This window comes from Corvus cornix, chromosome 2, assembly GCF_000738735.6.
Source record: "Corvus cornix cornix isolate S_Up_H32 chromosome 2, ASM73873v5, whole genome shotgun sequence".
Taxonomy (NCBI): Eukaryota; Metazoa; Chordata; class Aves; order Passeriformes; family Corvidae; genus Corvus; species Corvus cornix.
Genome location: NC_046333.1, coordinates 17,916,863 through 17,930,230, shown reverse-complemented (window position 1 = coordinate 17,930,230; position 13,368 = coordinate 17,916,863). Strand labels below are relative to the sequence as shown.

Genomic DNA, 13,368 nt, shown 5'->3' with positions numbered 1-13,368 from the left:
GATTACAGACTCTGAATATTTGTGCCTAGTTACTGATTTTTGCATGCACTACTTCTTGGGTCAGAAAAAAGAGAGAGGGGGATTGTGTCATTTTCATGAGCTTATCCTGGCTGAAGGTACGTGGGATCTTTGAGGAGCAAAAAGGGTATCTATTGTTGAATTTCGTGCCTTCCACGTAATAGTGGAAATGTCAGAAATTCTTTACAAAGGTTGCAGTTAGTATTATAATTGAAAATCTCAGGTATCATGAACAGATAGTTCATTACCAATACTCCTGTAATATTTTAATTTAGGTATACTACAATTTTAGAACTGAGATCTGTGTAACTTTGTCAGATGACTTCCATGATAGACATTAGAAGATCTCTGTGAATTGCTAAATGAGAGTCAGGTATTACAGTCTCTGCTAACCCAGACAGTTTAAGGTTTTATTACGTCCAGACTGTGAGGTTTATTGAGTTTTGGTTTTGTTGCAGTTTCAACAAGATACTTGTCATTAGAAAATAGGATAGAGGGCTCAGTTCCTGAAATGAAAAATTAATACGGTTTGTTGATATCATCAATATTTTTATTGGAGCACAAAGGGCCCCCAGATTATAGATCAGTCTCTTGTGCTAGATTCCCTTACTCAGAATAAACGTACTGACATTAATTTCCCTTGTATAGTGAAGAAAACGGAAGTAATATTAGTCTTTGAATAAAATACGAGTGACTATTTACAACAGTCAATTGCTTTTGAAAATAATTAAATCACAAAGTGAAATTTTTGGTAAGTGCAGAAGCCATTTATTGGATGTGATTATTCTGATGGCATAACAAGGCTAATGAAGAATACTAATACATTTAAGGAATAAAAAGGAAGCTATTTCTTGAGGCTTTTTCAAACTTCTGGTTATGATATTCTTTTTCAGCCAGAAATTGCATAAGAGAGCTGGATCACAAATGCCTGGTGTGAAAAAGAAGTCATGCGATTTAACATAGATAGAGTTGATTTTAAAAAATATGTGTAATTAGATGCATAATTCTTATGCATAATTTACATGCAATTATGTATGAAAATGAGATATGCACAGGCATAAATGGCTAGCTAAGCACCTCACACACAATCACAGTAATTTTGCACAGAAATTAAACATGCAGTTGCAAAAACATTTGAAAAAAATGAAGTCCAGTGAGGAGGAAAAATTTGAATTTTTTCTGAGCAGAAATTGTGTTAAATCTTCAGTCAGGAGTGGGGGGGGAGTAATCAGCATAGAAGTGAAAAAAAAAAATTGAATATAAACCAGTTTATGTTCAGTCATGAAAGAAGAAACAAAACCAAACATACTTTACCATTTTTATGAAGTGTCGATCTCACTAGTGTAAATTTAGTACAGTCCTGAGTAAACAGTGGTGTCAAGCTGTACCACTGCTCTTCTCCTCTATCTCCCCTCCCTGGAAGGTTGTTTAGGTTAGGGGTTTGAGGGGCAGTCTCAGTGTTTTCTGGCAGCTCTTTGAACACTCTTAGTTGCTTTCTCCCTTAGGCTAGACTTTCTCTTCAGGAGGAAAATTCCCGATGCTCTGAGTAAATAATCTGTTCTTTTTCTTGCCATGGCAAGAAGGCTTGGTCACAGACCAGAGCTTTTATGCTCCTGTGATGCCAACAAAGAGGTGGTTCTTGTCACAGAGTGCTTATACTATTAAAAATAAAGTAAAAAAAACCCACAGAATTTTCATCAAATTTTTATTGCTGATTGTTTTTACAACACACTTCCAATATCTGAGCTTTCCTGTTGCACCCCAGACAACTAAAGCAACAAAATACTCACTTCAGTGACATTCATACACTTCTCCAAATTGTTTGTTAAAAAAAAGTTTGTATTGTGAAGTTTTTGGTTATGATTTTATTGACAACTTAATTTATTTTTGCAGTAAAAGTAGTCAAGAAAATGTTTGTTTTTCTTAGTCTCTCAGCATTTATTCTTTGAGTCTTGAATTATCTTTTAGAGAATTTTCAAGAAAATGTCTTAATGTTACAATGTATATTTAAAATAAATTAATTAAATATTTATTATCTGACCTTTTAATATTTCTCTTCCCAATTACAGTTGAAAAAAATATTTTAGTTCTTCTTGAATACAGTCATTTGAATCCAATTGTAATCAGAATTTTACTGTTTCACTAAAGAGCGTGCTTAAGGTCCTTATGGTACCTGAACTGTGTATACCTTGATTAAGGTAAATACCTAACCCTGTTAGGGTAGGCATTCTAAGGATCATAATATGTGCTTATAAATCATAACATGTGAATTATTTTAACTTTAATTTAAGCTCTTCAATTCCTACATCTGTCTTGCGTGTTTTTTTCTTCGTATTTGTAGTTCAGATAGGCAGCTTCCGCTTTTGAGGAAAGAATGGTGATGTTGCAAATGCAACATCCTTTTTTTTTTTTCTCATCATTGTCTTCTTTCCTTTTCCCTAACCTTTTTTCTCCTTCCTTAGGAAAGTATGTATTTTGAATATATACACAACATGGAGGAAAAAACTTGTGGATTTATTTAATTTACTCCTTTTCCAGATCAAAAAGTGTATTTTTTTTTTCAGATAAACCAAGGCTCACTTCTTCCTTGAGGATATAGTTCTGTAGTGGAAGCACTGATAAATTCCACAGTCTCAGTAGGATGTGTCTGAAGGAGAGTGTTCTGGAGGCAGGGAGAGTCTAGTGCTAATCTACATTAGTCAGAGACAGAGCTGGTGAAAGCATTCTCTGACTTTTGTTGCCTTATGACAAAAAGATTACGCTTTGCATGTCTCTGCCCAAGATAGAAGGGAGCAAGGACCTCCATACTTAGTGGTGTGGTATTTCAGCACCTTAAACTTAAACGTGTTCATTCTCTCAGCTCCCTTCTGAGGTCAGGTTCTGTGGCCCAGGGTGACAGTACTATTTCTGTGTTCTCCAGAGGCCTGTGGGGTAGGAGTGAGTTGAACTATGAATTCCCCATTCTTCCTTCTTCTGTGTGCATCTCTGTTACCAGGACACAGCAGTGGCCTCAGATGTTCATGCCATCTTAAAAACTTATTATCAAAGGCATTGATTACCTTCAACTCTTGTTATCTGCCATTGTCACTTTGAACAAATTCTTTTTGCCTTGTGCTCACTTGTACTACTTGATTAAACTATATGCATGAAATTGTGATTCAAAATGAGTCTGCGCAGAAGTAGAATGCAGGATGGAAATAAATATGCATGATCTTCTAAATCAGTGGTTCTCAACCTTTTTGAAGTTGAGTGGCACTTGAGAAAATTGGCTGTGCTCTGTACCTTGCTGAGGTCAGCTCTGAACACACAAGGAGCCGTCACCTTGCTCTTTTGTTAAGTGCTTGTGTACTTGCTGGTTTTATCGAAATTATAGTAAATCTGCTTATAATGTGATTGGTTACGTCATTCAGTGCTATGTGTCATTCTGTAGCCACTCTGTCAGGGACTACATGTTTACTAGGAGCTCCTGTGGGAGAATATGTGTATTCTTGGGTGTAGTATAGGAATAGTAGGTCCTCTACTTACTGCAGAAATATTGGATATACTACACCTGTCAGATGCAGTGATGCATTTTATGAGTAGTGACTCTGTCCCATAAATCCTGGAATTTCTGTATATCTGTTGTAAAGGAGAAACTGCTTGGTTTTATTTTTGGTTTTTTTTTTCTTCCTGGTTAAAGTGTGTGTGTATGCACTGCATAATGCAGTAAATCTGATAGCTCATGAGCACACCTTACTGTGTATGGCCGTGTGTGTGTGTGTGCGTATGGCGAATCTCACCCAAGCTGTGCCAGCAGATCCGTCCTGGCATTGTTACATATGCTGGGAATGTGATGTTTTCCAGCAAACCTGTGATACATGTGGTGTATAGCTCATTCTTACATGTGCAATCAACATGTCCAGAATTTCTTCATATACAGCAGCCTGGATAGAGCTACAATAGCCCTGAAGCTGAAAATTTGGATAAAATTTTCATGGGCAAGGTAAGACAGTATTAACCAAAGAAGTACATACTTACCTCAGTAAAAAACCCAAAACAACCACGAGAAAGAAAGCCGCCCATCAAATAAAATATTTTCAGCTCTTTGTCATCTGGTCAAGTAGGAACAGGGAAGGAGGACACACAAAGGGAAATCCAGCTACTTGAAGGAAGACATGTCTGCAGTGTGGGACATCTGAAAATGTAAGATTCACTTCTGAATAGAGACTGAAGTGCTTGCATTAAAGCTACTGGTGCTCCAGGAGGATTAATTAGGCAACACCAAACTGACCCTGTATCTTAATGTTGCACCCAAGCTAATTCCACTCACCTTCAGTCCCTGGATTGCTGCATTTTCCCTGGTTTTCCGAACAGGTAACTACTGCCTGCCTGCCAGATTTTGTTAGATCCGTGCTCCAACACTACTTGTGAGCTGCTACTGCCTTGCACCTGAGGCAGAGATGAGAGTAACAAACCCCATTAGGCTCTGCTGATTCATTCCAAGTGTGCTCAGGAGCATCTGTATCCCCCTCTCTGACAATGTGGACATAGTTGCACTAAGATGAGTTCACAGTAAGACCTACATCATGTTGTCCATGTAATGGGATTATGTGGCACAGGTTGGCATGTATTCTACTTTCTGTCCTATTTGCATAAAAGTGTGACTGGCAGCATTCCTCATGAGGTTTTTTGTTTGTTATCAGTGCCAATAGTCGTTGGTTATATAATGTTTTCTTTTATATGTGATACTTCTAAGCTTGGTTTATTTTGTAACTGTGAAAGTTACCAAAATACTAGATTTTGGTAAGGCACTGTTACATGAAAAGATGTTCACATACAGATCTCTTTTTTACTGTGTTCACAGAAATTTAGCAAAACTTATAAAAAGTGTAAACTCTTTTGTTGAAGAGTTTTTCATGGTTTTGATGTAGACAACGTACTAATAGAGGGTATAAAAAGCAGTTGCATTGAAAATTCAACTTGCCATCTGTGCATTGCTAACAATATTACCAACTTTTGTTTAACAAACAGATGAGCTTAAAGTAAAATTATATATGCTCTAATAGTGCAGCTCCTTGCACCTTCTGCTGTCTCCTTCCCAAAGTTCCTACTTCATTAATAATGCTTCTTCAGTGTTTTTTTTCCTCTGACTGTTCTCTAACCTAAATCTATGAAATTATCCTTAGAAAAAAAAAATCCCAGCCATCTTCCCCAACGTTATTTGGAAATAGGTTATTTGAAGTCTAGCTGAGGACTTGACCACACCAGCATTTGTCCCAGCACTGCTGAGGGGCAGCACCCTTCAGCCATGGATGTAAAATCATCTGGGAACAGAGGGAATATGTAAACTGGATCTGCTGTTGATAGACTAGTTGATCTGGACTCATAGTCATAGCCAGCCCTAAGCTCTGTTCTGATGAGTGTGCTGTTACCCTTCTAGCTCAGCTTGTGTAAGTCCAGCTCAGTAATTCCTGCATTGTACTGAACTGCACCATGTTCACTTGTGAACATGTACACTTTTGCTGTAAGAATGACAGAAACTTGGTGCTTATATTTATACCACCCAGGTGTCTGATCACAGACATTTACAGAGGCAGAACAAAGAAAAATGTGATTTTCTGTTCACTATAATCCTCATTAGAAATCGTGCTAGAATGTTTATGGGGAAAGGTGGTAAAAGGCTACAGAAGCATTTGCCTGGAACTAAAGATACAGACATTCTTCACCTTTGAAAAGATGCAGGATTTAATTGGCTTGTTCATTTCACTCAGAAAGAATCCATGTCCTTGTAAGTTAAAGAATCCAGAAGTTTGTGTCTTGGTTTGTCTGCTTAGGTTGTTCCTCTTGAATTCTCACTGTGAGTCATATATAAATCACACACACACATATATATGTACAGATACATACATATGTATATATGTAAATCTTGAATTGCAATACTAGTTTAGTTGGTAAAATAAGCACACTAAGAAGAAAAAATGGTCCTAAAATGATAAATATTTTTCCCCTCCTTCATTTTGCTAGTGTTGTTGCTGAGGCTGAAGGAATTGAGCCATTAATGAACACCTTGAATGCCCAGAGAGATGGAGCCGTTGCCAATGCCATTGCAGTGCTAACAAATCTGTCCCTGCAAGAGCCATCCCGCGTCAGTATCCAGAGCCATGGTATCATGCGTGCCCTAGCAGGGCCACTGCGCTCAACCAACAGCCAAGTGCAGAGCAAAGCTGCGTTTGCTGTGGCTGCCTTTGGTTGTGATGCTGATGCACGAACTGAGGTAAAACTACTCTTTGAGGTTGTGGTTATTGATAACGTTTCTAGATCTGAGTTGGGAGTTACATGAATCAGGAATCTGTTGTGTCTGACCTAGAAGTCCTGAGCTTTCTAGGTAGTTACTTATTTTTGAGATACTTGTTCTGCTGAATTTAGCTCAGTTTTTCAGGAGATCTTGGAAAGGGTTTTCTTTAACTTGAATTTTTGTGACTGTTTGCTTTCACCAAATTAATGCTTTGCAGCTTTTCAGTAGCTCAAATGAGCTTTAACCAGGGCTATATCTTGATCTGTATATTTAGGAGCATTAAACATCAAGGTTTCTTTCAGCTGCAACTGTCAGGTGAACTTTGAAGATGAGAAGTTCAGTCCTCTTTACTCTCCCTCAGAGTTCTGTTGCCCATTTTCAAGGCCTGAATGGCAATGTCTGACCTTGATTAATGAGATATTGGATATGCATGGAGTAAATGTATTTCAGACAAAACTCAAAATATAATTAATCCTTTGATCAGTGACATCCGGCAAGTTGAACTCTTTGCTGTTTATGAATTGGTCATAGTATTTTCTTCTCATAAATAAGAATGATGCTATGTGCATTCATAAATCATAAGCTGGGGTTTTCCCATGGGTCAAGGCTGTTAATAAGGACATGAATAAGGGGCATAGATAATTAATCTACCTCTTTCAGTGTCCTTAAAATGTCTTTCTCTTCAAAAATCCAAATGAGCAATATTTCCTCCAGCATGTATAGGAAAGGTATTGTAGCACACAAGAGAATAGGATGTTAATAAGATTGTCATACATACAATACAAATTCAAATATATTGTGATGTAAATTAGTTGCTAGGAGGCACCAGAACACAGAAAAAGCCATGAAACTCTCTGTGGCAGTCTTGGGTTGTGTAGTCTCTTCGGGTTCCACACCACAGGCTAATAACTGAAAAGCAGGGCAGAGCCAGAAGGGATGTCTGCCTTGTACCACTCTGAAGCTCCAGCCTATGCAGAGTTCACAGAAACACAAAATCCCCATAAATGACCTTTTTTTCAGCCCAGTATAGCTTGTCTACAAAGCTTGAATGTTTTGGGAGGTGAATTTCACAGGCCGTTCTTGCTGGGATAGAAGAAAGATATAAGTGGCAATGTCTTCACTTTTCTAATAGTTAAGAAATGCAGGCGGACTGGGACCACTCATTGAATTGCTGCATTCTAAGAAGGAAGAAGTCAGAAGAAATGCCTCTTGGGCTCTTATGATCTGTGCAAGTGATGAACTAACTGCTCTTGAACTGTGCAGCCTAGGGTGAGTAGAAATAATGTCAAAAGTCAGAAGAAAATTTTTGATGGGAGAATTTAATTTAAGTCAATCTTTACATATTTATAACAGAATAACAAAGCTTTCTGATAAGCTGAAACTACTTTTGCACTACAGATGTTACAGATGAAATGGTATTGATTTTTAGGAACAGAATCTTCTGACAAAATATAAGCCTGCAGAGAGAGCTGTCTAGAATTATAAAACATTTATTGTTTCTTTGACTGAATTAGACTTTACACTGAAGATAACATATATCTATCAATATTAGGGACTACAGTGCCCCATACATTTGAAACTGAAATAAAGGTTTCAGACTAAGTTTAATATACAGTAAATTGTACTTATTACACATAGGATAGATTTGATTTACAAGCTCTGGTTAACTGCAGGTGTGCTGAAGTGTCACGTGAAAGTGGCTCTGTTTCTTAGAAACTCCCAGTTCCATATATTAATATCTGAATTACAGAATCTGGTTTAGGTTATAAGAATTACGACACAGAACTCCTCAGACAGGGCAACTCTTTAAGTTACTGTTAAATTAAAATATATGTAATTGCCCTGCTCCCTCTGCTGGGCACTTCTCTGATGGCTGCACAGATACTTTAGATCCATCTATGAGGGGATTTCTGAGACTCTCAGAAATTCAGATCAAGAGGGGACCTCAAAGGTGACGTTATCCACCTATCCTAGTGTAAGACAGAATAAGGTACACTGACATATTTTGGCTTGGGTAAATACTGATCCTAGGGAGTTTCACAACTTTCTGAGGTAACCTGTTCCAGTGCTGGAATATCCTTACACTTAGAAGGGCTTTCTCAGTTTCAAATATCCCTTAAAACAAATCATGTTGTCCTGCTTTCAGTGAGATTGAATAACCACTTTTTATAACAATTTGCATTTAACTCACTAAATTTTCTCATTTTCCATGTCCCTCTCTGTTTCCTTTTCATGACAAAATAAAAAAGTTAGACAAGTTTTGTTTCTATCATTTCATCACACATCTCAGAATTTCTCTAATTTTTTATGCCATTTGAAGTACTGTCTCCCAGCTTGGATGAGGTACTTCAGGTGAGGTCATACCACCATCAAATAAAGCTCAGTAATTATTTTCTGTATCTTGCATATGGCACTGTTCTTATTTAATCCCTTTTTGTGATGGTACTGAAGTAGGACTCTAATTTATGTGTCCTTTGAGTTTGACAGCATATTATTGATAATAATACATTAAGCATAGTGTTTCAACTAGTCAGGCACTACTTCATGTTATTTTCATGTAGATCATATATCCCTGACTTGCTCATGAGTATCCAAGTAGGAATAAGTGAAAAGACTTACAAAAGTCAAAACATATTTCAAATTCAGCTCATATCACACATCTACTTCTTCTGCCTATATGTTAATTCAATTATCCTATTGCAGCAAGGATTAGATTGACTTTACAGGATTGATTCTTACATAATGGCTATTTCTCATCTCTTGTTGCTTGCCAACTGATTGTTTAATAATTTGATATAATGTTCTTTGGACACTGAAATTTGGCTGAATGATCTCTATTGTAATTTCCTTGTTCTTAGTTTTTTCAAAACTAGATTGTATCTTTGTCCTTCTCCACTCACCAGGCATCTAGCCTAGAATTTTCCAATACAATTTTAAATAGTTCCAACGTTGCTTTTGCAAATTCGTAGAGTGTATGAGGTAAGTATCCTCAGGGATTGCTAACCTTTTCTCCTCAAACTTATTCTAGACATGTCAAGACTACTGTTTCTACCTCCTTGTTAATATTGCTGCCAGGCATCTGCTTGAAACCTTTCTATGAAAACTGAAGCAAAAAAGGCATCAGACACTTCAGTCTTTTCTGTGCCATCTGTTATGAGTTTTCTTTCCACATTGAGTAAGAGGCCTACATTTTCCTCTCTGACTTGTAGCATATGAAACATTTATTTTTGTTTTGGTCCCTGAATAGTTGTGTCTCACTTTGCCTGTGCATCTTTTGGGTTTCTCCCTTACTTGTTCTATTCTGTTGGAAGTGTCAGTGTTTTCATTTCTGTTTGATTCCTGGCTTTTTTTTTTGTTTTGTTTTTGTCTCTTCATGGAATTTTTGGTGCAGCTGTATTTGTCTGGTTTTGGCTTACCTTTCCTCCATATGAGGACAATGTGCCATTGTGCCTGTAATGTCATTTGATTTAGACCCTGCTGTACACACTAGCCTTTCTTTATTCATTTACCCATTTAAAATTCTTGCCTGTGTTGCTTGCTGATTATCTGCAATATGCTGTAAACATACAGCCTGAACTGCTCTTCCACTATCTTCTCCCACTGCTCTCTTCTATAAGAGAAGGTTGTCATGTGCCTCGCCTGAAAAACTTGTTCTCTGGAGTTCATCTGAATTCATCCCTCCAGAAGTCTACATTGTAGATGTCCACAACTGAGGCTCCCTGTGTAGTTCACAGAAATACGTATATATATATAGGGTACATATAAAATTGATCCCTTGGGACGTGAAGAATATCTGCATATGTGCATAGTCACACACACAGATAGAAATTTGAATATGTGCACACACACACACACATGAAGATATCATCCTTTTTTCCTGTGGTTTTTTTTCATTCCTAAACAGTCTCAAAACTGCAGTATATGATGTTCTCCTGATTCGGTTTCCTTTATCTTCTTAGTGAGCTTTTCCTAAGTTTTTCAGGTCAAATGTTACCAGTATGTGTGTTTCAGCACCAGAAACAGCTTAAGAAATTAACTCCTGTCCTCCCATGTCCCCACATTACTATTTGTTTCTATCTCCATGCTGCAAAAATCCTGCCATCCTGGTGGTGTTGATACAACTCTTTGTGTTTCCATGCTCGTTCATGTTAAGCAAATATCTGCCAGCTGTGCTCCCCTAAACACAGTAGCAGTCCTAGACCAGAAGGATTCACACATTGCATAATGCACAACTGAATCTGCAAATTGCATTGCAGCTGGAAAGAGAGAGAGAAAGACAGAGAGACAGAGGTGGGGGGAAAGAGGGTGCTTGGACTGTATCATATGGTCAGCTCTGATCATTATTACTTTTACATCTTTTTTTTCCCAAGTTCTCTATGGTGCATAACATCCTTCTAGGTAAAAGGTTGTGGCATCCTGTCTGCATTTCTTTAGGTAGCATTTAACTACCTAAAGGAATTGCTTTTGCTTTTGAGCACCACACAGAGAAGGAATTCTGTGCATCCTAGCCAGCTCATTGCTGGCCCAGAGGGCACAGGATCAGCCCTTGGAAGTGAATCTACCTTGGCCTTGGTAATGCTGAAACTAACTCTGAGCTGTATAATAACAGTTAATTAGTATTTAATGATTAATTAGCCTTTGTATTTTATTTATCAGTGCTTTAGACATCCTAGAAGAAATTAATCTGTCAACAAAGCGTAAAAATAAGTTTAGTGAAGCTGCTCTGGAAAAGCTACTTGATAACAATCTTTCCCAAAAGTACAGCCGGATGGGATATTTATCATCAAGTAATATTATTACTAATGGATTCTATGATTGTGGTCAGGTAAGGTATTCTGAAAAAATTACTCTATTTAGAAAGAATAAAATTTTCCTCTTAATTTAGAAAAAGTACTGTAGCAAAAGCCAGAATCTGGCTACAGAAAAATACTTTGTTTTACTGTCCTGAAATTTCACAGCTGTTCTACAGATCTCTTTCAATTATCTTTCTTCATGGATGAAATCATCTTCATGCTATTCCCTAGTTGTGATCCTGCCAATCCTATCTAAGCTCTTCAGACCTAGTTCCTTTCCAGATCCTTTCTCAAACTTTAGTTCTTCTGGTCTCTTTCCCTGCACTATACTTAATGCTAACTTGACATTGAATGACCTATGGACATTTTGTTTGTTTATTTTTACGTAAGGAAGCAAAGAGTTCATATTTTCACCTCAGTCATGACTCTTTCTTTCACAAAAGAAGTGTTTATATATAAAGACTGACTCCAGTATCACTTGTTAGTGCCATGCTCAGTTTAAATCCGAGAAGGACTTTTCAAAATACCCAAATGAAGTAGAAATACTGGCCTTACCAACAATCAGTGAAATACCTGCTCCTAAAGCACTTGGTTGCTTTTGAAAATTCCATCCTGTGTTGTAAAGCCTTCAGAATCAGGAACATTCCTTATTCTGGAACTGTTTGGAATGCTTAAAAACAAAAACTACAAGCTAAAATATTTATAAACAATCTTTTCTAAGAATAATTGATGAAGAAAATGCAAATTAAGAAGAAAATAATTTCAGATATTTTGAATGGCTTTATAAGTTCTTACACAGTCTTTGGTTTACGATTAGGAATTTTAAATTACTATTTAGGTATCTTTTAAATATATTTTTTCTCTGCATCTTTAACTGAACAGAACACCTTATATTTTATGCTAATTTTCTTGTAGATAAAACATGGAAAGAAATTTTTGTCTTTGGAAGAACTAAGCAAGCAAGGGCTTACTGACCGTCGGGCAATAATCTTCATTAATGCTAAACCCCAAGAAAAGTGAGTCATGTTAGATCTACTAGCATTTGTTGTAATAGCTCATATTTTTAATGGTTTTCACTGTTTCCAGTAAAAACTTCATTCTATCTATCTATCTATCTATCTATCCACACACATATATAAAGTAGAGACATCTGTTTTATTCACAGCACAGTGCTTTTATGTCCTAGAAGGCAAAACATTTGTATTTTATAAAAAAGAAGAATTTGGAAAATAGCTTATTCAGTTGAGGTGCTTTATTTATCTTAGCCTTGAAGACTCATTCATTTAACACTCTTTGATTCCTGATGATGGGACACCCAATGTTTTATTAGCTATAAAAAAGCTTGTCATCTGCTGTAATAATTATATCATCTAAGCTAAATGTCAACGTTTGACAATGAAACCTATGATTTGATGGTCCTCTTGTACAGACAAATGCATGGAATTTTAAGCACATCATTCCAAGGGGTGGAACAAAGCCAAGCATTAAGCTCTCAGGCTTGATAAAGAACCTGTGTCCATTTCTTCTCTGTTTAAGTTGAAGCCAGCCTAACAAATCTTCTTAGATTTGAATGCAGGAAGTTGGTATTGGGCTTGTTTAACTGGGAGCCATTTCCCGTAAACAGTCTCACAGATCAAAGATTGCTCTACCAATATTTTGCAAGTCCAAAAACTTCTGCTCTGTCAACACATCACATACTTGGTTTACAGTATCATTAGCTTCCCTTTTAAGCTTGTATATGACACCATAAAGATGTCTGGGAATATCTATGACAAATTAGACTTCCATGCTCTATGTCGATCCCTAGAGTTGTCTTTAACTATGAGGTCTTCTTTCTTTGACTTTGATACAGCTTCTTGCTTTTGCACTTTGGCAGCAGTCTAACTCCCCAGTTACTTTTGTGTCCATCATTGGATATTCACTGATCTCAGAAGGAAAACAGAGTTCTAGCACAGGAGCTATCAGGGCTTGTTTGCAGAGCTTTAAACTAGCCTGGAAGGGAGAAAGGGACAAAGCCAGGCTGGCCAGTGATGAGTGATGGGATGCTGTGTCAAAACTTGAGGAAAGGGGCACTAATGGGATCTCCCAAAGTGCCTCAGGAGGTGTTGGCTACAATGTACCACACCTGAAATGTTTCCACACTAATGCCCCCAGCATGAGGGACAAACAAGGGGAACTCCAGGCTTTGGCCCAGTCCCAGAGATTTGACATTGCTGGCATAAGGCATAAGGGAAACCTGGTGGGATGAGTCCTGTGCCTGGAGTGCCTTGTTGGATGTTTACA

General features: G+C 37.3%; 1 protein-coding gene across 7 annotated transcripts in view; it reads left to right on the top strand.

The window, feature by feature from the left end:
- Positions 1 to 13,368, top strand: part of ARMC3 (armadillo repeat containing 3) — a 65,025-nt gene that overhangs the window by 39,046 nt on the left and 12,611 nt on the right. For 6 of the 7 annotated variants that reach the window (XM_019285333.3, XM_019285334.3, XM_010399268.4 and 3 more), the window contains 4 exons: positions 6,022 to 6,271; positions 7,425 to 7,561; positions 10,949 to 11,117; positions 12,001 to 12,101. In XM_019285333.3, the coding sequence (XP_019140878.1) occupies positions 6,022 to 6,271; positions 7,425 to 7,561; positions 10,949 to 11,117; positions 12,001 to 12,101 (657 nt within the window). The remainder of the gene's footprint in view (positions 1 to 6,021; positions 6,272 to 7,424; positions 7,562 to 10,948; positions 11,118 to 12,000; positions 12,102 to 13,368) is intronic. The other variant, XM_019285339.2, reaches the window with a different exon arrangement.